The 26631-nt window shown below is 39.0% G+C and overlaps 1 protein-coding gene across 3 annotated transcripts; it reads left to right on the top strand.

Annotated features, from left to right (window-relative positions):
* Positions 1–401: 401 nt before the first annotated feature.
* LOC135219127 (probable dimethyladenosine transferase) lies at positions 402–25332 on the top strand. 3 transcript variants are annotated; one of them, XM_064255578.1, is made up of 6 exons: positions 402–553; positions 4663–4892; positions 5353–5562; positions 8447–8653; positions 19570–19713; positions 20349–25332. In XM_064255578.1, the coding sequence occupies exons 2-6, from the start codon at positions 4674–4676 to the stop codon at positions 20541–20543; spliced, it is 975 nt and encodes a 324-aa protein (XP_064111648.1). In that variant the 5' UTR covers positions 402–553; positions 4663–4673; the 3' UTR covers positions 20544–25332. The 3 variants fall into 3 exon arrangements, with proteins under 3 accessions (XP_064111648.1, XP_064111650.1, XP_064111649.1); XM_064255580.1 differs by lacking the exon at positions 402–553 and adding an exon at positions 625–746; XM_064255579.1 differs by lacking the exon at positions 402–553 and adding an exon at positions 676–769.
* The last annotated feature ends 1299 nt before the right edge of the window (positions 25333–26631 follow it).

Genomic DNA, 26631 nt, shown 5'->3' with positions numbered 1-26631 from the left:
TTAGGTTTTATGCAGTGGCTATTCCAAGTAGATAAAGATGAATCAATAGCTAAAAGTATACGTCTAACGGATCATTTTCAGAGAGGAATTTGAAAGTATGAAGGAACTCACATAAACGTATGGTAATTGTGGAGAGATTCAATCACAGGTAAGCGCGAACGAACGAGGAGCCGTTGCATTAGGTACCTGAATTCCTATTACTACTACTAATAATCTTTCCACTGCTGTAAGAAACGCGCTTTGAGACCAGCCGCTCAAGATGATTAAATGTGAAGTTTACCTTAGGTTTTATCCGTGGAAAGGCCTAAAATGAAGATTAGATATGCTGGTAGATATGTATACGAAAGAATCAATAAGTAATGATAAATAATTCATCGTTTATTTATGATTTACTAGATGAAAGCTGTTTTCTGTCTTGAGATACTGGTTAATGACCGAACCCCTGTGGTAAACAATCCCGCATGGAGTTAATTGGTTAACCCACGGTACCCCGGCTGTCCAACGTCCCTCGTTTAAGCGGAGTAAATTTTTACGACGTACTGCCTTAAAAAGGGTAATTTTCTTTAATTTACATAAGCCTGAGTAATCTCATGTCATCTGAAAAGCTCCTTAGATGGTTTTCTTTTGGGGGAAAGAGGTATTTTTGTCAAAATGATCGGCTGAGTTACACGAGGTTTAGTCAGCTGGCCCCGTCACCAGCATGGAATATTTTTAGATCTAGCTACTAAGGCTATTTTGGATTCTAGGTATATACAGTATTATAAGTATTGTAAGTATTATAAGTATGATAAGATCTGTGAATTTTGTACTTATAGAGGAAAATACCGAATGGCCACCTGGCCTCTAGCGTAGCGGACCACCTCGAAAAAGTACTTTTGACACGTCCTGTAGGTATTAGGTAGGTACCTAGGTACCTACTAGGCTAGGTACCTAACCCAGGACGGACATTAGGCTAGTCAAGAGCCATCGTCCGTCGGAGCAGCTCCTCGAGATTTCTAGTACTTTCCTTACGGAGTCAGTTTTTTTCTCATAAGTCACAAATTAAGGCCACAATTTCCGATTTTCGGGAAGGTGGTCGCGCAAATGTAGTGGTGGCCATTTGGTAGGTTACCTATTTTACCTTACCCACTAGGCTTGGGTAGCTGTTAGCCTAGGGTACAGGCAAACTTTAACATATGTAGTCTGATTCTAAAAATATTTTTTATAAATTATTGATGTTCCAATGATTTTTCATTGGATTATGACAAATTTTCATTTAGTACCACTCTAAGGTCTGGTTAAGATTAGGCTTGGATTAACCTTTTACACGTTACAACAAATGTCTGCATTATGCTAGCCCTATAGGCTAGTATTAATTTCATGCTGGACTCATGAGCCATAAAGTTTTTAGCGCAACCACTTTCCCCAAAAAATAACTAGCACTTCCAGTAACCTAAGATAGAAGACATCAGTTGCGAGCTGACGTTCATGGAAGCAACGCCTCGAGACCTCTACTTTCCTATCGAAGTATAAGTGTTTTCTCCCAAGTAAGAAATTATTGGTGTAATTTCTGATTAAAAAGAGGTTAATGAAATTCTAGCCATGTGCAGTGCTAAGTTACCTCCATTACGCTTTCAAAATTTTTACTTAAAACACCTAACATATAGAAGATTGGTGCCATCTCGACGTTTGGGAAGTCACTTGTGTCAACAAATTTCCCATTTCCTGTGCTAAGTTCGCACTCCACTTGTACCCATAGAGCTGGTACACTTTCTTTACAACAATCTTAAACGGCGTTGGTGTTCAAGCTTGCGACTGGGGAAACCTGGCGATTTATCGGGACGAAGAAGAAGAAGAAGAGTGCGCTAGATAACATTTAGATAATTAGTTAGTAAATACCAGAATAAGGTTATGAATTGCATAGATTTATTGTGTATTCATAATAATTCATTTGAAAATATCCATTGTTGTAAAAGTAGTAAAAGTAACCAGATCCCTGACACAAATTTCAGCGCTTTTGCTGTGAACATTAGCTACGATGTGTTGTTCGCGCTTTCTTATTTTTTTTTTATCACTGTTGCCAATTGCTATGCATTTACTCTCCAAACTTGGGATAGGACTTACACAGAACTATGGAAGTAAGTGAATTTAGCATATCTATCTGTAATATATAGGTACAGGCAGTCCCTGGGTTATGACGGGGGATCCGTTCTTGAGACGTGTTGTAACCTGAAAATCGTCCTAAGCTGGAACATCATAAAAAATCCTAAGAAAACCTTACTTTTAATGCTTTGGGTGCGTTCAAAACTGTGTAAACTGCATTCTTATTGCATTTTTCATCCAAAAACCTTCAAATAGTGATTATTTTGCATTTTTGGTGTCATATTTCTTCTGCCAAATCAGCATTGTAGGTGTCGTAACCCTGGAAATAATTTCTGATGAATATAATTAAAAAGCGCCTTAACCTCGGAACGTCGTAAGCGGAACCCGTCGTAACCCGGGGACTGCCTGTATACATAAATATTAGAGCAACTCTATCATTACTGCATTACTATGGCAGCTAGAATTTATGGAAACAGTTTGCAAAGGCAACTGCGTATGTGTCAAATTCCACTAAATTGGCAACGATGGGAATTTGCCTTTCCTGGCACGCGAGCATTAAAGGTTACTTTTATTTCAGCCATACAATAATTAATAATTTTAAAGAGTCAAAATAGTAATACGTGTATAGACTTAAATCAATGAAAAGTGCTACAAGGAAAATGAAAATTTTTTGTCATAAACAATTCATTAATCTGTCGTCTGCTCACCAGTGCTTTTGAAAAGTTCCTGTAAACAAACTCATGTATTTCAAGTGAAATTTGGAGTGAATTAAGAACGAAATGTGTATAATTACAATCAAATAAGCACTGTGGAGTTTCATTTGTGATGGCAGTAAGGATAAAACCACCGATTACAAGGTAAAAATGCATTTCAGTTCAAAACATGACCCTGGGAAGAAGACATCTCATACTTTAACTAGTACGTATAGGCAACAAGGTATTGTTTTATTGTGCTGATTACAACTACAATCTTGAGCAATATCAATAAAAATTACATATACCTATATGCAAATATATTGTTCAAATGAGTGCTGGGAAGGACATGATGGCCAATGTGGAAATGAATTGGACAAACTCCCATCAGATGCCATATTGGATTTTAAAACTGCCTTGAACACATATTTTACGAAGATTTCACATGCTTATTTTACTTCGTATGGCGGTTTCATATATATATATCTCATTCTGTTGACAAAACTTCAATTTTTTGAATGTCATGATTAAATATTGAATATTATTGTTGTTTCACCAATTAAATATCAAGTGAAAAAAGTAGTCTCCCTTTGCATGAATGATCGCACATCAATAATTTACCCTAATTCTTGCAAAATACCTGATTCACATATACTATTTGCTGACTTTTCAACTTGTGTTTTATTTTCCAGCCTATGGTAATACTGCAGAATAGTTGTGCATGTCTGCTATATGTGTTGTACAATGTAACATTGGTTTGGTCATCCTCTTAGGATTAGGCTATCAGGGCTTGATTTAGAATGTGTCCCCGTTGAAATATCTTTACTTTGTTTTTAAGCAGAGCATGACCTGTGGAAATAGGGCTAATGCCTGCAACTCTTCTGCAGTTTTATCTTCCCAGTACACGAAGATTAGCTTAGGGAGACCTCAGCATGAAACCATGGATTTTGGTCATGGGAGGGTTGTTGATGGTTACCTTAAACAAATGGAATGCACCTGTCAGAAAGGTAGGGAATGAATAAATTGCAATATAACTATTAAAAAAATACATAGTTTATGCTTATCAACAATCACCCAGAAAGTTGGAAAAATAGATAATGGCCCTAAACCTGACCTAAATTAGGGTTCTTAACTGGCCAGGGTCCTATAGCACTGTAAAAGTCTTAAAATTCAGGGATACATCTTAATCTAACCTAGGACACTGGGTCCTTTCCTGAATAGATCCTGACCTGTCTTGACCAATATTCATAAAATTCATCATAAGAGTAATAAAGTACAGGGATGCATTCTAAACAAACCTGAGGGGCTGGGTTTCTATTGGGACCATGAAGTTGAGTAGAGATGTGATATCCAGCAACTGGAAGATGGGCTGTGATCTCAAAGATGCAAGTGATCTGGTTCTATGATGAGAAGGGATAAGGAACGTTATAAAAGTAGTACATACGGAAAGAGCATGAGGAAAACCCGTATGAATGCTTGGAAAAACATGGGAGTTCATGTAGAAAGTGCACAGACAAGAAGACAGTGGTGAGAACTCATTACATGTTCAACTTAAAAACTTATGTAATGGTAGTGATTGCTACATACCTTTATTTGACATGAAAATTCTCCTCCTGACCCAACAAACTGGTTGAACTTGTACGTAGAATTGTGAGTTGTCGAAATGCAGTGTATTCTTCCCCCCTTCAAGATAACTCTCCCATATATATCTATGTACTGCTACTACCTATTTGCTAATACGTAGTCTTGTTATCAGTATTGCGTAGTCTTATCTTCACAAGTCTTGTGTACAGTAGGTAAAATTGGTTTTTTGTATGTTAAAAGTATTAAAAAAGGTTTAAACATTGTATGCTTGTCTTGGCTTTTCATAGTTTTATTTTATTTCCAGGTGTCGTCACAATGCCGAAAGCTTGCAAGGAGAAGAAGTACAGAATACATAAGGAGGTGTGCAAAGTCAGCACCAAGGCAGGAATAAAGGGAGCAAAGCCTGCCTCTGGTGCAGTATCACAAGGTCTGGTTTTCAACACAGACCTGGGCCAGCATGTTTTAAAGAATCCTTTAATTATAACTGCCATGGTTGAGAAGGCAGGATTGAAAACTACAGATACAGTACTCGAGGTTGGTATGATACGTAATGTGCTTCTAAGATTAAAAGGTCTTGAGTGAATTCTAGTTCTCTTTTTGGCATTTACTTCAAGACATTAATATCTGTAAAGGTTGTGTGCTAAATTGTGAATTCCAGGCAGTCCCAGGTTATTGGCGGACTCGATTATTGGTGATCTGGTTTTATGTCACTTTTTCACTATAATGCGCTGATTTCCAGTTATTGGGGTCGATACCTGACAGAGGTACCATTAACAAGTTATTTGTGCCAAAATCCGGTTAACAGCACCATAAATCTCCGATTTTTGGTTATCAGTGATTTTCACTAAACATTAAGCCGTTGGAATGGAACCCCGCTGATAACCGGGGACTGCCTATAATAGTTAACACTGGTTATGTGTTCTATTACAGTACAATATTTTTTTTTAAGCTTTCATGAATTGTTTTATATTAAAATTGTTTTCAATTTACTTAGGTTGGTCCAGGTACAGGAAACGTTACAACCAAGTTGTTAGAGCGTGTGAAGAGAGTCGTAGCCTGTGAAGTAGACCCTCGTATGATAGCTGAATTACAGAAGCGGTTTATAGCTACTCCATTTCATTCAAAACTAGACATTAGAATAGGAGATGTTTTGAAAGCTGATCTCCCAACATTTGATGTTTGTGTTGCAAATTTGCCATATCAGGTAGGTTGAAATTTGGATACAATGTCTTTCGTAATATGCTTCTTATTTTGGAATATGTGAAGTTTGTTCCTACACTATATACAAACTCTCGGTCCTTTACAATAGGAATTGCTTACGGTGAAGCTGGAACACGCTGTTAAAACTCTTGAACAAGGTGGTTAGGCAGCAACTACCGTCCAGTAGGTGGGAAGGTCTGCCTGCCTGGATGTAAAAATTCCACTTTGCTTTTGGCCGATGTGATTTTGTGAGCTATTGCCTGACTGTCGATAAACTCACTTTTTCCTGGAGGGATATTTTCTTTTATTGTTTATATATGTTAAATATACTACTGTGTTTGATATTTATTAATATTCAAACCCACTTTTTGTGATAGCCTTGCAATCGCCTTACCCCAGCATATGTGTCTCGGGATTGGCTGCAAGGGCATAAATACACCCTTATGATATCCTCACTCCTGTTGATATTAAGGGTGGGACAGTATGTTGTTTGGTTATTTAATATGACATTTGCACTTGTGCTGGGGAGAATTTACTGGGAGAAAACTTAAGAGCATTCACCATCTGTTTTTCTCTCAGTATTCTTTTCCTTCGGGAGAGATATCTCGCTTGCTCTCTTCGCTCGCTTGTTGTTTGGGGGGGGGGGATGCTGTGGTGTGGTTGCATTGTTGTTGGGGGGGGGGATGCGGTTGTGTGGTTGCATTGGTGATTGGATGACCTGTTCTCAGGGGTCTGCTCTTGCTTCGGAGGGCAGTGTCCTTCGGGACGAGAGGAGTCTTTTTCTTCTTCTTTCCCATCGTTATCCCTACAATAAGGGGTTGGTTGCCTGAAGCGCCTTCACTGCCTTCTATCAAAGGCATCATCCTTCACCAAACCTCTTCTATCCATATCTTCCTTCACTCTATCTCACTATCTAATTCTCTTTCTCCCCCTCGATCTTCTTCCTTTAACAGTTCTTCTCAAGCCCTCTTCACTCCCTCCTTGTCATCCATCCTCAACAGATGCCCATACCATTTCACTCGTGACTCTTATCACCTCTGTAATCTTTTCTAAGCCTGCCCTTCTTATTTCATCATTTTCCAATATCTCAAGCAGCGATATTCCCATAATCCACCTCTGCATTCTCATCTCTGTTCTCTCAAGCTTTACTTCCATTTTCTTCTTAGAGCCCATGTTTCTGCTCCATACATTAACACTGGTCTTATCATTGTGTTATAGATCTTGACTTTTAGCTTGATTGGCATTTTCCTATCACATACTACTCCAGCTACCTCTCTCCACTTCCCCCATGCAGCTTGTATCCTACTGTCAACTTCAGCCTCACATCCTCCCTCTTGGCTTAAAGTAGATCCTAAGTATTTAAACTTTTCTGCCTGTTTTATACTTGAGCTCTTCTATCTTGTATTGCTATTCTGTCTATCTTCCCTACTGCTCAGCAAAACCTCTTATTCACATTCACTTTTAAGCCACCCCTCTCTAAAAACTCCTGCTATTGTCTAACCCTTCCTTGTAGGTCCTCCTCATTTTCAGCAGTAATCACCAGATCATCGGCATACAACTCCCACAGGTCTTCGTTCCTGATCTTCACTTAACACATCTATGACCAGCCCAAACAAAAATGGGCTTAATGCTGACCCTTGGTGTAATCCAACACTAACTTCAAAGTTTTCTGTTTCCCCAACTGCTGTTATTACTTTGGTGTTCGTTCTTTTATATATCACCTTGACCAACCTAATCAACTTTTCTTGGACTTTCCCTTTCCTCAAACACCAAAACATCACTTCTCTTGGGAATTTATCTTATGCTTTCTTTAGGTCTATAAATGCACAAGCTGTAATAGAGTTTAAAAAGAGAGGAGTCTCTTTTTGTTAATCATGTTTTCTTTTTTCTTCAGGCTAACAGTGAGCAGTCATAGAACACCGCATTATGTGGTTAGATATCTCACCGTGTTGGTTATCCTAAGCCTTGGGAGTGTAGAGGCAATCCCACTCCTTCCTTTAGCAAGTGGAGGAAGGAGACTGGCAGTAAGGCAAACCCTTTTCAGTTCTCTGTCTTAATGCCTCCGACTTAATAGTCTTCCCGGCCTTTTCCTTATGAGTTACAATTCCTCACTCATTTCGAAAAGGCCCAGAAGTTTGGTTCTTTATCTTGCATTTCTTATACTCTGATCAATTTGTCAGAGGCAGGGCACTCCTCCTCACTCTTTTGACCATGAGGAGTACCCCAGGTGTGCTGAACTCCAGTCAGTTCTAGAGAAGTACTCAGATTCCTCCCTCCAATAAGTAAATCTTCCTATTGTAATGGACTGAGGGTTTGTATATTGTGTAGGAACAAGTCATAATTTTTCAAAGTAAAATTTAATTTTCCTAACTATACAAACCTGAGGTCCTTTACACTAATGCCCACCTCAATCTGAAACTTGGGCCAAAAGGCAAAGTGGATGGTACTGGACAGTAATTACTGCCTAACCACCTAGTTCAAGAGTTTTAATAGCTGTGTTCCAGCTTTGCCGTGAGCAATTCCTATTGTAAAGGACCTCAGGCTTGTATAGTTAGGAAAAATACAATTTACTTTCAACAATTGTAATATTTGGTTGAAATACTTCCAGCATTTTTGTGATTAAAAAGTTGGTAAAACATCTTTTTCACAAAACATTCTAAGAGTAGAATATTGACATTATAAATTTATTCCATGTGTCTTTTTCTATCATTTCTTGTTGTGTTGGTTTCAGTATATAAGGTAATTCAAGAAATGAGTTGTGGATTTGGTAAAATATGTTAGTTTTGCTTAGGCACACTTGTATGAAGTAATGCATGCTTGGGATGTTGAGTTACTGGTTTGTTACAGAGTTACTAATCTGCTTTAAATCCCTTCACCTTACATTCTAGATTTCATCGCCATTCATCTTTAAGTTATTACTACATCGGCCAGTGTTTCGATGTGCAATACTTATGTTCCAACAAGAATTTGCTGAGCGTCTCATTGCCAAACCGGGTGACAAACTTTATTGTAGGTTAACAGTCAACACACAACTACTAGCAAAGGTGGATCACCTCATGAAAGTTGGCAAGAATAATTTCAGACCTCCCCCTAAGGTATTGTCAATTATCTGCTGAGTTTTTTGTTTTTGCTTGTTCAGTAAATCATTGCTTATTACTGAATTAAAATGTTTTGGTCCAGTTACTTTTTGTAAGTTTAAATATCAGGAATTTCCCTCCAAAAAAGGATCTTATTTTTATTTTCATCCTTAAATGATGTGTTTGTGCTTCATAGCCTTTGTTTACTTTGGTAGGTAATGGAAGAAAGAGAAGCAAAGGTATTTTGTTCCTTCACAATATAAATTGGTCCTTTCCATTAGGATTTACCTTCAGCAGAGCTGGATATGGGCCATTAAACTTTTGAACAAGGTGGTTAGGCAGTAATTACCGTCTGGTAGGCAGGAGTCCCCACTTGTCTGGAGGTAAACATTCCAATTTGCTCTCATCCATTGTGCAATGCAGACGTGTGTGTTTGCTCTCTGCCCTGACTGCCCTTTTTGCTGTATATTTGTGTTTAATGTTATTTTATATCATACAAACCCAAGAATCATTTTTCCTGTTGGAAGGTCGTCAACCCCCAGCATGTATGCCCTGGTGTTGGGAGCAAGGGTTGTGCCCTCTGCCAGTCTCCTTTGATGTTATTCTCATGCCCTTTGGTCTCTTTTGGGGGCATGACTATAATTATTCATCTGTGCTGGATGTTGTTCTTGGTTACCTGCACTGTGTGCTGGACATGCTGTGTAGAGGGGTGGCTGCCGGGATGTCGTCAGTTGGATATATGTCTCCAACTGCCCCCTTGTTTGCTGGCTCTCCTCTTTTGTTCTCCCCTTTGGCTTCCCTCAGGGGAGTTTTCCTCTTTGTTTTCTTTGCTTGGTTCATCAGGAGAGGATCCTCGGGGGCTGGGTGTTTGAGACTTCTTTTTCTCAGGCGCCTCCTCTCGCTTCGTAGGGCAATCCACCTTTTGGAGCGAGAGGAATCTCCATATACCAATGTTCTTAACTTTTTCATTAGGTTGAAAGTAAGCATTGTGAAGGCGCAGCAACAGTGATGGCTGGATATCATACTCCATTGGTTTTGGATATCCTGGCTCCTGAGTTTTCCGTGGTCACTCATGCAGTAGTCATCCTGACGACAACCATGGTTACCTTGACGGCAATTGTGAAGGTCCCCATGTTGGTGTCGTTTCTAACCCTGTGACGCCAACAAGGTGGACCAACTGCTGGTCGTTGGCACTCCTGTATGCTGTTCTACTGTCTCCTGTTGTATCCATGGTCCTGTCTGCTCCTTCTGTTTTGTCTTGCCTTCTGCCCCAGCTACCCTGGATGCTTCTGTTGCCTCTGGTGTTCCTGTCACCTGGGCTGCCCCTGTTGGCTTCTTGCCTTATCTGTCCTGGCAGTTCCTGTGTTTCCTAACCGGAGAGGAGATCGAGGAAAAATTCCCTTAAGGTGTGGTCATCACCTTCGTCGTGATCTTCAACTTCTCATCTGCTGCCTCCTCCCCTTCTTCTTCTGGGGCTTGCTGGCCGAAGTTGAGGAAGGCTTCTTCCCTTATTCCTAAGAAGGCCTGCAGGACTTCTAAGAGGCTGCCTCTCTCCAGGGAGCCTGTGGGATCCCTCATTGGCTCTTTCCTCCATTCAGGTTTGGGAACTGATTTGCATACCCCACCAGGGTCTTGCGTTTTTGGAGCCTCGAGTGCTCGGCCTAAGTCCCACCGAATGCTCAAGATTCTATTGAGTCTGAGGCATCCTGAACCAGTGCCGGAGAGACTTCTCATTGTCCTGGTGCAGGCATGGTAAGAGAAAGAGCCGAGACATGCAGGTATTTATGTTCTTCCTGCCAGCACTGCCACCGGTGCTTGGCCAGGTTCCCAACCTATTGTCTCGGTCACAAGGGTCTGAGCACCTGGAGAGGCAGAGAGGAGGTCCTCTTCCCCTAGTAAGTCCTGCCAGGATTTCTAAAGGACTGCCTGCCTCCGGGGAAGCAGTGGGTTCTCTTGTTGGCTCTTCCCAACCATTGGGTCAGGAACTGATTCGCATTCCCCACTGGGCTCTCGTGTCTCAAGAGCCTCGAGGGCATGGCCCACCGAGGCTGCACTCTCGATTCCAGTTCTTAGACATCTGTGTTTAAGACTGTTTCTGTGCCTGTCCCCCCTCAGTTTTCTTCGAACAGCTGAGAGGAGACTGGTCCCGATGATTGTTTGCTGTGAGGTTTGGGAGTCTAGGGTGCTTGGCTGAGCCGAATCACACCGAGCCAAGTTATGCTGAGTGTTGGGATTCCTTTGAATTTTGAGCGCTCGGGATTCCGTGGAATCTCAGGCACTCCCCAAACCAGTACTAGTGAGTCCGTTTCCTTGTTTGGTTTAGGCATAGGACGAGAGAAAGTGCTGGGGCACACAGGTTTGTTCGACACTGATACAAAACCACAGCATCATGTGATAGGATTAACTTAGATGCTCATGCTGAGACAGCTATGGTAGACTCGTTTTAAAATAAGAGCTAGCTATAAAAGGAGCCACACGACCAGATGCCCCAATTTTGTTCTTAGCGTTGCTGCGTTTAGATGTGTTCGTGGCGTTTGACTCATTTCTTTTTATTTATCTGTGTTTTAGAAAACTTTTCTAAATTAGTGCAGAGCATTGTGTCATAGTGTTTTTGTGTTCTGTCCCCTTATGAAAACTTCAACGAGACCTGTATCCTGAAAGTGTTCTGGTATTATGCAAAAAGGGAAGAAATGTAAATTTTTGTCCCCTGTGGTGGTTAATCCGTGTTTGTTGTGTTCTAAGTGCAGAGGGCAAGATTACTCTCGAACTTTAAAATGTAAAGAATGTGACTCTTGGTCTCCTTCTCATTGGGAAAGATATGATAACAGGGGAGTTAAGAAAAGCTCAGATAAATGAACTTTAACCCCGCAGCTAATAGAACTTATCCCGTCCATTACCTGTGTTCCCTCGTCTGCCATCTTTGCTTCTTCTCTGTTACCCATCACTTCAGGAAGGAATCTTCCTTCTATTCCTCCTTCAGAGCGCAAGTCCAATATCCAACAGGAGATGATGTCGGTGCTTACGAAGTGTTTCAGTAAAGACAAAGAAGAAGTCTGCAGCCTCAGTTAGCAAAACGAAGAAGACATATGCTAGCCCTGTACCGGGTCCCAGCGGTTACTGGAGGTGCAAGGGGTCCAAGACTCCTGTCTCTCCTGGTCCAGTTCCTGGTACCAATGGTGTCAAACAGAGTGGAAGTTCTGCCTTACCCCCCCTCTTCCTCTTCAAGTTTTTTGCCACCCATTGCCAAGCATCACACTTCTCAGTCTTCTTCCAAGAACTCCTCCTGATCATGCTTGAGAAGTGTGACTTGGCTTATTGCTTCTCTAATAAGACATTTGCACTCTTCTTGTCATGGACGTTTTTCAGCCTCATCTAGAGATATATCCCGGTCATGCTCTAGAAGAGTAGTTTGGCATGGTAACTCGCTGAATCGAGAACGACAACGCGAGAGTACTCGTCAGGTGCCTCGCATATCCAGGCACCGAACTTTTACTCCCTGCTCTGAATAGTTCTGGGATGTTTCCCGTTCTAAGAACGGTTCCTGATGTCCAGCTCCCAGGAGGAGATATGTGGATTCCAGACACCGAACTGTCGTGCCTCAACCTGAGTGTTTTTTGGATGTTACCCGGAAACTGATGAAGCAATATTTACCACAAGAGGGAGGAAAATAAAGATTCTGGTCATTCTTACCACAAATGACTTGGAAGTCTTCTCCTCTCTCCTCTGGTGAGAACTAAAGGTAAAACCCCATTGCTTTGAAGATGTTTCTAGTTCTCTCCTCTCCTCTGACGATGAACTAAAGGTAAAACCCCTTCACTTTGAAGATGTTTCCAAAGGATGCTCTGCTTCACAGACTCAGTTTTCTTTTGATGAAAGTCATGAGTTTTTGGCTCGGCTCTCCCCATTATCATTCATTAAGACGTATGGAAAAAGGAAATCACGTGATTCCCTGGACTCTCTCACTTCTCTTGAATTGAGACAGCTTTCCAAACAGATTCAATCTCTGCAGCACATCTCTTTTTCTGCAGCTAGACCTGTAGCTTCCTCATATGTGAATTAAAGTTTTGCTTAGGCAGCTCAGGATGTTACAGAAGAAACTCTCAATTTTTTCAGAACTTAGCAAGAAAATTAGGAAAATCCTCAAATACCCAGAGCAGGAGAGGGAAGATAAGGAAGATTTTGCAGACTTCTTTCTTGGAACAGGTTATTTTTTCTACTGCAGAAACTAAACACTCCATTCACCCACCAATGAGTAGGATGGTGAAATCATCAGTTAAAGAAATAGACTTGTCGGTTGCTTGAGAAGAAGGTTCCCTAGCCTCTTAGTCACAAAAGTTGTTGCCTCCTCCCTTACCTAGGTAAGGTCAGAATTATTTGTCTGAAAACCCCACTTCTCTTCCAAGGATTGTGAATAGTACTAGTATGTTTTGGCTTTCCAAGAATACATCTTTTGATTATTTAAGATAATTAAGTGCAACTTTCTGTAGCTCAGAAATGGTCAATTTAGAGCTTAGTTTAGAAAGGACCTTGAGGACTGTCTCTTGGCTGGATACTTGTCAAGGAGCTCTATTGAAACTGATCCAGAAGACTTTCTTTGTTTCTCATGATTCTTGGACTTTGATTAAGGACTTTTCCCCTCCATCTGGTAAAGCCTTATCCCCTCCCCACCCAGGACGTACCGCACTACGTCACTTGACAGCCAGCAAAAAATCCCAGGATGTAGTGTAGTACGTCCCTCCACTCTCTCTTTTGCACCGAGAGTTGGTGTGTTGGGATTGTGTATTTGAAGACTTCTCGTTGCTGGGATATGCTGTCTCATCCATTGTCGAACATAGGCTCCACCCAATAGCCAATCAGAGTGAAGGAGTAAGGCATCTCGTGACATTTCAGTGACGTAATTGAGACGTCACCATTTTCCACCAATGGGAGCTCAGTATTTCAATCTTTCCTGTGTTTTCCTGTTCTTTATCACTCAGGCAGACATGTTGACTCGCATTTAGACGATAGTGTGACTAAAATTCGTTTGATTGTCGTTGCGGTTGCTTCTTTATCAATTTCCGCTCGTATTTTTTACAGTCGTGGGTGACTCTGGAGATTCCTCAGATGAAATATATGTACCAGGGGAATCTGATGATGAAAGTGAGACATCAGATAGTGTGCAATCAGTAAGTGATTGTGAATTATTTGACAATATCGAGCCAGTCACAGAAGAAGGTTGGCGGTTGTTGTCAGACATCTTTGATGATTCTCAGCCAGATCCTATTCCTTCCCTCAGCGATCCCAGTCACAGGATGATTTTCCTTCACCTGACGTGGCATTTGAATATTTTATGGATCAAGAAATGATGGATACTTTGTGTTATTGGATAAATGAAAGGGCAGGTAAGTAGAAAGATTTTCCTGAAAAGAAAACTCTTCATGGACTGATATGGAAACCAATAAACACACGTGAACTGCATGTTTTTTTTTCATTACTCATACTGATGGGAGTGGATAAAAAACCTGACATGCATATGTACTGGTCACGTGATCCTTTGACTGGAGGACCACCAGTGTTCTGTAGGGAGGTTATGAGTAGAAATAGGTTTTTGTCCATTCTAAAATTTTTGAGATTTTCATCCACAGCTCAAGTGACACGAGACCCATGCACAAGGATTGAACCATTTTTATCTTTATTGCGGCAGAGTTCACAACCTCTCATGCGACCATCAAAACACATTGCTGTTGATGAAGCTCTTGGATTATGGAAGGGACATCTTGGCTTTAGACAGTTCATCAAAATCAAGAGTACCCGTTTTGGAATAAAAGTATTTGTACTTTGTCCAACAGGAGAAGGGTAGGACGGATATTCTTGGAACTTTGCAGTGTATTATGGAAAAAGTAATTTCAAGATCCAAGACCCTGCTGCTTCTCATCTCAGTGTATCAGAAGATATCGTTGTGTACCTCATGGAAGATTTGTTAGATGAAGGGCGCCATGTCATCACTGATAATTGGTACACAAGCATCCGAATCAGTGATTATTTGCTGACGAGAGAAACTATGCTGAGAGGGTAGTTCGGACAGGAAGAGGACCCTGAAAACAAAGTACGAATGCAAAGTTGGAGAAGCATCAATCAGTTTTTACAAGAAAAGGCAACACTCTTGTTGTAAAATTTCAAGATAAAAGAGAGGTTACAGTTTTAACCACAAACTGTACAGCAAACATGGTCGAGAAAACAGACATACTTTTGGGCAAAAGACCACATTTTTCAATAAACCTCTTCGTATTGACAGCTACAATAGTAAAATGGGAAGCGTTGATATGGCAGATCAACTTCTTGAGCCATATGCTTTTGACAGAAAGTCTTGCATGGTTCAAAAAACTTGGAATTCATTTTATATTTCGTGCTCTTTTGAATTCATTCATTTTTTATAAAAATGAGTGCCAGTACCGTCGTCCCTTCCTGACTTTTATTACTGATGTAGTCAGAGGTTGGCTAAATAAACACTGATGGTGCTACAAAACTTATGAAGATGAGAGAAAAGATGAAGTCTAAAAGTCCCTATGGTGCTGAAGAAGAAGTTATCCATGCCTGGGTTCGTCATGAGAAGACCAAGCAAAAGAGCTGCAGGATATGCACAAAGAATTTAGGCAAGAGGAAGGACACTGTGTGTTATTGTCCAGGATGCCCCAGGGAGCCAGGTTTATGCTCACTAGACCACTTCAAAGAGTGGCATTCGATGCAGTCGCCAGATGATCCAAAACCAGGACCAAGTGGCACTCGCTTGAAGAAGAGGAAAAGCAATTAGGCGAGTTGAAAAATCATGTTTATTTTTTCTCCTATCATTTTCTCCTTCCCCGGAATAGGGCTCCGAGCGATACCGGGTAACCAAAAGCGATGGCACTTGAGTACCGCAATGGTCCATGGGAAAGCTCGTGTATCTTTCCCTAAATGTATATTATATATATGTGTGTGTATAGGAACATATATATAAACACAGGAATACATATACATACATAAAGTATATAATAAAAAATAAAATTTATAAATCACGGATATAGCTATATACATAGAGACAGTGTCCGAGTACCTACATGCACGCATACATATATATAGAAATTCATGCATAGATATATATACACATACATACACTTTCAAATGTATATATTATAATCAATAAAGAAACGTAAATAATGAGGAAAAGCATACTCTGATTGTGATATTTGATTTCGGGTTTTATCTGGTATAGCCTACTCTTAAGTGGTTGTATCATCTGGGTGGGAAGGGGTTAAAGTACATGACAAAGAATGTGGCAAATGTTTCGGTTAGTATTCTCTTAAAGAGATGAGATTCTCTTCTGTCAGTAGCTCAGAAAAATATGTCTTCTGATTTGCCAAGACTTGCTTGAACAGGTAATCTCTGACCGGAGAGAGGATGCTAGATTTTTTGTACCATCCTCTTCTACTAGACCTTCTCCAAGAAAACAGTAGAGATAAACATTCTAGACCTGCTTCTCAATCCTTTTTTTCCAGGCTTTTGTTAGACTTCCCAGTCCTCGATTTAGGAAATGTAGGCTAGGGCCCCCAAAGGGTTCCTCCAGATGAGGAAGGCTGCCATCCCCATCTTCTTCCTCAGACCAAGGTGGGAAGCTGTCTCAAGAACAAGTGGAAAGAGTGGCAAGTTGCTGGGGCAGAACCTTGGACTATTCTAACATTGAAGGGTACATTCTACTCTTCCAGCAGAAGCCTCTTTTGTCACTCTTTCCTCTCTAGTTTCCCTCTTATTGGAGAAACTCCCCCAAGTAAATAGCCCTACAACAAGAGATTCAGAACATGTACAAGGGGGTTGTGGATTTAGTGAAGACACCATTACTAGGTTTCTACACCTGTCTTATCCTAGTACAGAAAGCATTTTGGTGGGTGGAGACCTGTGATAGACCTGTCATTAGTGAACAAGCTGTTCCAAGTTCCCCTTTTCAAAATAGAAACACCAAAGTCTGTTCTTTCATCTATAAGGCAGGGAGATTTTGTGGTCTCCCTGGATCTTCAGGATGCTCATCTTTAAATATCAATCACCCTTCCTCCAGGAGATTTCATCTTTTAGTGTCAGAGAACAAAGCTTATCAATTCAGGACTCTCTGCTTTGGGTTGGCAACAGCTCCCCAAGTCTTCATGAGAATTTTTCAACTGGTGTAGACGTAGGCCCACAGGTACAGTGGACCCCCTGTATTCGTGGACTCACATATTCGCAGATATCTCTATGGACTATACATACTCATTCGTGTATTCGCATTATTTTTCTATGAGTAATATCCAGAAATGACGGTATTTTCAAATCAATTTCATGATTAAATGCACTTTTTATGATAGAAATATTAAAAAAACCAGGTGTAAGCATTTTTAGTGAGTTTTTCTTGAGTTTGAACTAACAAAATAGGCAGTTTTAAGCATTTTGATAGGGGTTCTTAAGTTTTCACAGATTCTAGCTATTCAGGGAGTGTGTGGTACGCACCCTGCATGAATACGGGCGTTCCACTGTATTCATATCTGCAGGTATCTGGACGATTGGCTCATTCTGTCTCCCTTGGCAGTCCAGGCCAAGAAGAGAAGGAGAGGGACATCATTTTACAATTTTGTGCAAGACCGTAGGAATTCTAGTAAATTTCAAGAAAAGGGATTTAGCCCCGACCCAGAAAGTAAAGTATCTGGGAATGATGATCATTACCCAGAATTTGAAGTCTTTCCCATCACAACAAAGGTTGGAGAAGTTCCTGGAAGTTTTGAGAAGGTTCCTCTGTTGTTCAAGGGAACCAATGAAGAATTGGTAGAGCATGATTGGGCACCTAGTATCTCTGGAAAAACTGGTTTGAAAAGGAAGAGCTTGAATACGTTCTCTACAATAGAAGTTGAAGGAGAACAGTCAAACTCAGGAACTTCCAGGGAAACTGATTGCAATAACCAAGGACATCGGGAGAGATTTACTATGGTGGAGGAATCCAGAGAATTACCTGAAGGACTGAATCTGGACCAGGCATCTCCAGAGATGTTAGTGTTTTTGGACACATCCCTAGCAGGTTAGGGAGCACACCTGAACAAAAAGTGCATTTTAGGGACCTGGAGCAAGATAGATCAACAAGAACACATAAATGTTTTGGAGATGAAAGCTGCCTGGTTAGCCCTCCAGTTCTTCAAAAAGGGCCTCAAAGAAAAGACTATGGAATTGATAAGCGACAACACATCTGTTGTCTCCTATCTAAACAAACAGGGTTGGGGGATAACATCCCGTTTGTTGAACGAAATAGCTCTTAGGATCCTTGTATGGTCGGAACTCAAGGGTATAACTCTGCCAGGTACATTCTAGGGAGGAAGAATATCGTGGCAGACACCTTGAGCAGATCAGGACAGGTGGGAACGGAGTATTCATTATGTCAGTCAGTGGCAAACAGACTCCTCAGGTTGTTGCTGGGCCCCACATTGGATCTGTTTGTAACAACAAGGAGCCACAAATTACCCCTTTACTGCTCTCCAGTTCCAGACAAAAATGCCATCATGCAGGATGCCTTCCAACATCAGTTGGACAGTCTAGATGTTTACTTATTCCCTCCATTCATCCAAATCAGGAGAGTGATAAACAGGTGCTTCATTTGGCAAGGGCCCTGGATGATGTTGGTATCTCTAATGCGGCTTGCCGTTCACCTAAGTAGCCGAGCAGGGTTTCCTGCAATTTGTCGAGGTTCTCCCTCTTACAAGGAGGGAAGGTCAGGAGCACTGCACCCTGCACCTCAGAAGGACTCGAGGGTCCTCTTCTTCATGATGCAGACACCCTCGATTTTCAAGAACCTTTGCTTAGATCTTTGTGCCAATTCATCAGCACAGTGATCTTGGGGAAGGACTACAGCCTCTGTGAATCACTCTTCACTTCTTGAAGCCCTTGAAGTTCAAGTTCCAGGAGGGACTCGGGTTTCTGATGGGGCTGCCATGGTCCCTGCTTGCTGAGGGGGTTTTTCGATCAGGCGAATACCTTGTCTCTGGGCATGAAATGCATTTTGGGCAAGCCACCCAATCAGGTTCCTTCCCTCTCCTCTGCCTCGACAGAAGTGATTCTTCTTGCCTTGGAGGATTCTTTTTTTCTGACTAGCAGGTTGATTTGGCTCTGGTTTGTCTGAATTCGGGTCTCGTGCTGCAATCCCTTGCTGCAGAAGGGGTCTCCTGGCAGCAAGAGGCAGCAAACCTGGAGGCCATCGCTATGGTGGCCCTATGGACAGTCTCCTGATTGGATCTGTGATCCTTCACCTTCAAAGCTTTGCCTATTTGGGTGTGATGATTCCTGAAGAGGACTCCATCTTGTTCAAGAGGTTAATGGCTGTTTTCAGGTCTGCTGGATGTAATTCGTAATGTAAAGGACCTCAGGTTTGTATAGTTAAGAAAAATACAAAATACTTTTAAAATGAAGTAACTTAAATTTGTGATGTAAGATGAAGGAACTAAAATTGGTGATTTTTTTATTACTTAGTAAGAAGAAGAAACTATTTGATTTCCCTTGAAGAGGCCATTTATCTTGAGAAATTTATTTATATATGTTCTGTGCTCATTTTAGCTACCTAACCGGTTGTTAAATAAATTACTGAAGGTTTTGAAAGCAAAGCTGAATGTGTAGTGTACTTTCCCATTAACTACTCTAACAATGGAGACATGAAAAAATAAACATACATATTGAGTAAAAAATGACTTTTGATTTGTTTTAAGAGAGGTCAGATGTTAGGGGGATGGCGTGTACAGTTTGTTTATTATGTATATTGTATTTCACAAAGGTGCTTTGGCTATATTTAGTTTGGCTGAATTATTTTCATGATAGAATGTATATCTTATGTAAAGTGTGCATCACATTCCTATTATTTGTGTTACTGTATTTGTACAAGGAATGTAAGATCTACAATTTGGTCGTGGTTACAGGTCGAATCATCTGTGGTGAGAGTTGAACCAAAGAACCCAGTTCCAAACATCAATTTTAATGAGTGGGATGGCCTCCTTCGGATAGTTTTTGTCAGAAAAAACAAGACTTTGTTAGCCAACTTCAAGCAGAGTTCAGTTACTCAGGTGAGGTACATTCCAGTATATATGTCATTTTACAAAGAACTTTTTTGTGTGTGTGTATTTAGGGTTTTCTTAAGGGAGGTAATGCTTATAGTGTACTTGATACAGCATGCTGTAAATATTTCTGTAGGGCTTCCCCATCATCCTTTTGATTATCAGCAGCATTCGTTATTTGGACATGTTCTTTTCATGATCTATAATTCTAGTTAATGTTCTAATAAAATTAAAAATCATTGTGATTCTTAGACATTTTCTTATCTGAAAAACATAGAAAGCATTATTTGAGTGTTGGCCATGTTCTTTTCATGATCTATAATTTTAGAAAATGTTCTGGAAATGTTCTAATGAATTAAATATCATTATGATTCTTAAAAATTTTCTTATCTCAAAAACATAGCAAGCATTATTTGAGCGTGAACTAGAACTTGTAATATGAATAGGCAGTTTTATCATGCTATCATTTACTGATTTTGTATTTTAGATATATTACAAGATTAAGAATCTGAAAAATTCCACTCCTATCCTTTACCTGCAGCTTAGTTCACTTGTTTCAGTACCATCTTCTTTTAATAGATGCAGTGGTATACATTGTATTTAGGAAAAATATAGAAAGACTGTAGATCAAATCCTTTTTCCAGACACTGGAAAAGAATTACAAGACATGGTGTTCCCTTCGAGAGAAGAAAATTCCTGAAGACTTTTGCATCAAGAAGAAAGTTGAGGACATCCTTGTTGATAGTGAGTTTGATAAGAAACGAGCACGGCATATGGACCAGGACGATTTTTTAGCGCTGCTGCATGCCTTCAATAAGGAAGATATACATTTTGTTTAAGAGTAATACTATTTAGTTGCTTTAATTTTTTTCATGGTCACCTGTTGTTGATTAGTGGTATACTAGATTAATATATTTAATTTTTTTCATGGTCACCTATTGTTGATCAGTGGTAGTTAGAATGATATTGATATTAGTCACTGTGCTTCCTGAATCCTTGTTATTAATGAACATGGTTATTTATAATGTATTTATACGAAAGTCACAAAATGTGTATAGTGTAAGTTATGGAATGCTGTTTTTGGAGTATTGTCTGATTTGGATAGTGAAAAAATAGGTACAGACTGTTCATAGTATTCTTGAGGTAAAATGACTGCTTTTCAGTCCACAATCTCTTGTTCTTTCTGGCTTCGTAGCTCTATGGTAAGTGCACTTAGCTTACAATCAGGGACAAGTGTGACTCTTAAACCAGACAAGGAGGGAAGAATGGGTGTGTTCCCTGAAATCCAATATGCATTTGTTGGCGTAAGCAGTGGAATAGGTACCTAATGTTAGTCAGCCATGGTGGCTTGCAGCTAGGGAAAAAAGACAGACTGAAGAGGGAAAGAACACTAGATGCAAGTGTTAATTACTACATCAAATGTATACAATTAAAATGAAAGGGTCTTAGCACCCCACTAGGGTGAAATCATTTATCAGAAATTTATTATCTCTTTTATTTTTCCCTATCTTCCTCTCCACTAAGTTGTTATAGATGGGACCAGTAATTTTATTTTTTTATAATATAAAAAGCGTTTTCTTGCTTCTATGTTCTTTCCTGTCATAGGTTATGGAAAACAGAAGTATGATAGGTTTATAAGGTTTTCATATTTTACTAAAATCTTGTATTTAATGAGGCCCATTTATGATTTTTAGATTTTAGAAAATTGGTGACTCAAAGTTTTTGGTATTAGTAGATTATATTAAAAAGCTTTAGCTTGGTTTTTAATGGATTGCTCTTGTTTCTTATAAAGCATTTTGCTTATCATCATCAGCATAATCATCATCATCATATCTCTACTGTTTTTTCTGGTCCTTCATTCTAACCTGTCTTGCTACTTCCGCACTTACAAACCTTCAGACTTACTGCTTCACTTTTCAGTAGTTGCCCAAGCCATCTCAGTCGCTAAGTTTTCTATCTTTATCAGACTTGAATATGGATAGTGATAGTAATGGAGGCTCATAGAATAATTCTAATTTAAATCAAATTTGAAGATATATGACTCTTGAACTGGCATTGGTCATAATAAAGGCTAAATTGTAATTAACACAGACTTTCGTAATGTAAAATGTCATTTGCGGAGAGTAATTGAAAAATTGATTAGAAGTACATTTGCTTATGTCATCCGGTGTATGATGTACATAGCTTGTCTAGGGAAAGCCCAACCGAAAAAAACACAAAGAAATCGTACATAAACCTTTTCAAGTTTCAGCCACTTGCTAATTCAGTCTGTATGTGTGAACCTAACATTTATTATCTAGCAAAACAAGTAGTACTTGCCATGAGTTGCATAAAGCTACAGTACCTGTATTTTTTATGACTGAATATTAATTTTCAGTCATAAAAAATACAGTTACTGTAGCTTTATGCAACTCATGGCAAGTAGTACTACTTGTTTTGCTAGATAATAAACGTTAGGTTCACACATATAGACTGAACTAGCAAGTGGCTGAAACTTGAAAAGGTTTATGTACGATTTCTTTAAGCGATGAATTGGTCTTATTCATTGTATACTCTTTGCTTCACAGTTCATCTGCTGTTCCTGCAATACAATTCTTGTATTGCTACCAATAGTAGTGATATTCTTTCATAACATCTTGAAAGTTAGGTATTTGTAGCTTTATTCATCATGTACATTTATATTGAATGGTTCTTTTAGATGGTGAATTGGTTATTGTACTAATTTAGTATTGCTAATTCAAGGTATGTGTCGCATGAAAGGAAAAGTACAGTACTGTATTCATAAGTGTTGGCTAAGTATTATTATTTAACTTTATTAAGTGTCAAGAGCAGTAGATTTTGGTATATAAATGATACATTACCATTTTTATATTTATTTAATGTTAGCTTTGTATCAGTTTGCTTTAGTATCTAGATGACACCATCAGTATAGTGAGAGTGAAAGTTTGTAAATCATCCATAAGCATTTTTTTTTTTGTCAGCTTTATGCTTTCTGCTTGGACTTCTATCTGGTCTAGGTTGCTATGTATCCCCTTCTCTCCTGATATCCTTACCCTTCTTACAGGTCTTGTCTGGTTACTTCCATATCTGTTGTTTCTCTGATCAACCATTACTCAAGCCCACTTATTTCCAAACCATCCCAATCTTTGATTTCAGTCTTTTTTGCAGCTTCTTGATGCAGTTCAAAATTCATTATCCAATCTTCCCACCGCCCTTGTCAATGCTCATGTTTGGAAATTTGTAAACTTGAATTATATACAGATTGTGAATCTCACCTGTGATGTTGATTGCCAAAACGATGGCATGGATACTGGAAGACTGTAAACATTATTTTTACAAATAAATAGAAAAATAATTCAACTGTTGTTGTATAAAAAGCTGTTTGGGACTGATGTAAATTGTAGATTTTTAATTAATTTCATTGTTTGCAATCTTATTGCACTGAGGCTCAGTGATCCACCTTTACAAAGTACTCGATGGAGGTAATGTGCTGGAAAGTACAGGAGACAGTTGCAGTTTTATCGTAGAAATGACGGGTTTTGTCTGGAACCACATTAAAAATCTCTCGGTACACCTCATGCAGTGCACTATTGGCATTACTTGTGGTTCTTTGCAGCATCAGGCCTTAGGTATAACCCCTTTCATTCCTTTTACTATACCTCTGTTCATATTCAATTCCTTCAACCTCTTTCATTCCTTTTTACTATACCTCCATTCATATTCTCTTCCTTCCATCTGACTTTCAACCCTCTCCTAAGAGTTGTTTCATAGTGCAACTGCAAAGTTGAATTCATGTTGCACCATTCAAACATTCTTACTCTCAATTTCCCTGTCAGCACAATGACCTTATAGGTTCTGGCACTTGGCCTTTGGTTTAAATTTTTTTTATAAGAGAACCTTAGTTTTCTGGTATATATTCAAGTAGGACATTGTAATGTATGGTATAGTGGCATAATTTTCCAAAGATGGAATTGGATGTGATTGCTCTCTGATATGTATGTTCAGTATTGCTTATCACTTGCAAATTACAATGATCCATGACCCCTTGAATGAGGAATGCTTCCTGATATATTTCATCTGTTCCTACCGTAGTCAATAATTCTTGTTCAAGTTGGAAATGATACAACCTAGAGGCCTTTCATCCAAAAAGTGGAAATGCTTATCAATGCATCCAGCTATATTTGCTGTCTGAAAAGGCTATGAAGAGTGACATAATGGGCTATTTGCCTTATTGCAAAGTCTAGAAACATCAATTTCTAATGATAAAAGTGCATGAGACCTGGTATATTACAATATTCTTTTTATCTCAGTGGCTCCCATATGGTTTAAATTTGCTATTTGACTACTTTCTGGTAAGTCATTTCTAATCATAAGGTTTTATCATGATTTCCCTTTTATGCTGCTTGCAAGTTGAAGGGTTTTGCAGTTCAGAATTGTCATCGAAATCAGTGGAACTGTAGAGTACTGATTAGTTGAGGTACAAAGTGTCAGAGGTGATTTTTACGTCTTCAAAAGGGCATTGTTGATATCTCTAGTGACATCAGCTTTGTGATTTCATGACACTTTCTGGATTTGATTTTGAGTGAAACCTTTGAAATCCAATGAGGAAGAAAATGTAGGTTTCCTTCTCTTGTGGAAAATGAGTCCCCCCAAAAAATGAGGAAATCAAGAAGTGAAGAGGTTTCTTTTGATTAAGAATGTTTCTAGTAAATGTAACCAACAGGTTCTATATACAATACTCTCCAGATATTTTTATTTTTATTAATTATTATTATCGCTCTCCTTTACTTTCAAGTTTATACATTGTACTTTGTAAAGAAAGTGATCCGTCTCAGTGCACGAAGAACAATATAGTATCTGTATCTGCAGTGTTTGCTCATACTCGCCATTTATTTATTTAGGCACTGCATTTTTTCATACTCAAGTGAGTTATGTTGGAAATTTTTTGCACATACCGTGTAAATACATATCTGGTATTTCAGATTGGTGCTAGTCATGACAGTTTTTGTTGTGCTTCCTGTTATGGAAGTGCCGTACTTTGTATTGTCGGATCCCGGTTATTGGTAACTGAGGAGAGGACTGCAGTACACACGAATGAATGGTTATATCACTGAGAATGATTGTTATGTTTTGGGGTGAAAAATTTGTTTTTGAATAGGTCCATATAGAATTTTAGTATATATAAGTGCATATAAATGGAAGTATTGTACTATACTTTGCACAAGAAAAATGGTAATTTGTATAATGTCTTTTCTTGGTCACAGTTTAGTAAGTGCAAAGCTTTGAAAATGTATATTTAGAATCTATTATAGTATTTTATAACATTTCCAGATATGGATTAGATTTTTTTTGTGGCAAGAAATTGTAATGAAAAGTCGGTGATGACTGATATTTAGATTTATCGTGAGTGTGGATTGCAGTGTACTCCTCATTTATACAAGATAACATTGCGGGTGTTCATTTATTAGTTGATCACCTGGTTGTGAAGACTATCTTAATTTAGCATTGGTTAAGATATTACTTGTAGGTTTTCTTGTGAGATTGGTGAAGCATTCATATTTTAGGATTGGCAGGATTGGCAAAGTTTGTAGTTTTTGGTATGAAAATGATAAAATGTTTTTAGTTCTCTGATAATTTTTTTTTACATTTATCCTCTCCTTGTTCTCATTCAAATTGCAAACAAGTTCTTGAATGAAAAGAATTTGAAATCTTGATACTGCATGCACATATTTTAGTGTTGCATATAATACTATTTGATTGTTTTACAAAATGATTGATTTGTTTTGTAAACTTGCAATTAAAAGTTTGGAATTTGTAAATTTTTATTTTGTGTAGATTCACTCACAGAACTTTAATTAATAGGCTTCCAATTGCCTGTGAAATTATTTAGAAAATCAATTGTAACAAGGCAAAGGCTAATGAAAATTCTTTTATTTATATGTATGGGAACAAAATTTAATTTGTAACTTTTACAGTTGTCTGTGAAATGATTTCCACAATCGTTGTTAACAAGACTATGACTAATGAAAATGCTTTTATTTATGAGAATAAAACTGTAATTTGTATTTTTATATAAGTAACTTACCAAGGAATTTCATAGCTATAAGGTATTCAACCACGGCAGCCTAAACATTCAAATTTCGCAGTAGTGCTTCTATTGTTTTTTGTGTAGGTGACAAGTCCTGCTCACTTTCAGGGACTGACAGGAACAACTCAGCAGAGAGCTACAATTCGTTTTTATGCCAGCTCCTGACCAACATCAGATGGTTTCTGCAGTTTTGTTCTTCATTTTTCAGATGTTATTCCCTGATTTTGGTGAAGTATTCTGATTTTGTTGTGGCCTTCAAGCTTTATTTAACTTTATTTCCAGCTTTTTTCTATTAGACTGTTAGATTCTAGCTCATCAAGCATTCAATTTTGCATTGAAAGGTGTAGGACTAGATGGGATGACAAAAAGTGGAGGGTATTGAAGTCTCATTTAGACAAGCTTAAGAGTGACAGAAAGAGGAAAGCAGCTTTTAGAGCTGAAAATAGAGCTGTTATAGAGTCTACCCCTTTAACTAGTTATGTAGATGATAGCTCGATTCCTTCGCCTCTGATTCCTGTTATGTCTCCTATCCTTAGTCCTATTACTTTGTTACCACATACACATACGTTCCACAAAAAACCTGTAAATAAGTGAGTCATCCCGCGAATAATATTCAGATAGGTTCCACAGAAAAATCCGCAAATAGGTGAGTCCACGAATCAGGAGAGTGCGAATACAGGGGGTTGGACTGTATCTGCAAAGGATGGTAAAGATCAGAGGACCTTCTAACAACCTCTGGTGCTCCGTTAGGAACCCTTTTTGTCCTCTTTCAAAGAATGAACATTCCTTTTTTCTGAGAGATTTGATCTCTGAAGTATGCACTCAGATTCAAGAGGACG

Source organism: Macrobrachium nipponense, chromosome 1 (genome assembly GCF_015104395.2).
Source record: "Macrobrachium nipponense isolate FS-2020 chromosome 1, ASM1510439v2, whole genome shotgun sequence".
NCBI classification, from domain to species: domain Eukaryota; kingdom Metazoa; phylum Arthropoda; class Malacostraca; order Decapoda; family Palaemonidae; genus Macrobrachium; species Macrobrachium nipponense.
Note: the sequence above shows the minus strand (reverse complement) of the source record. Positions and strands in the feature narration are given on the sequence as shown.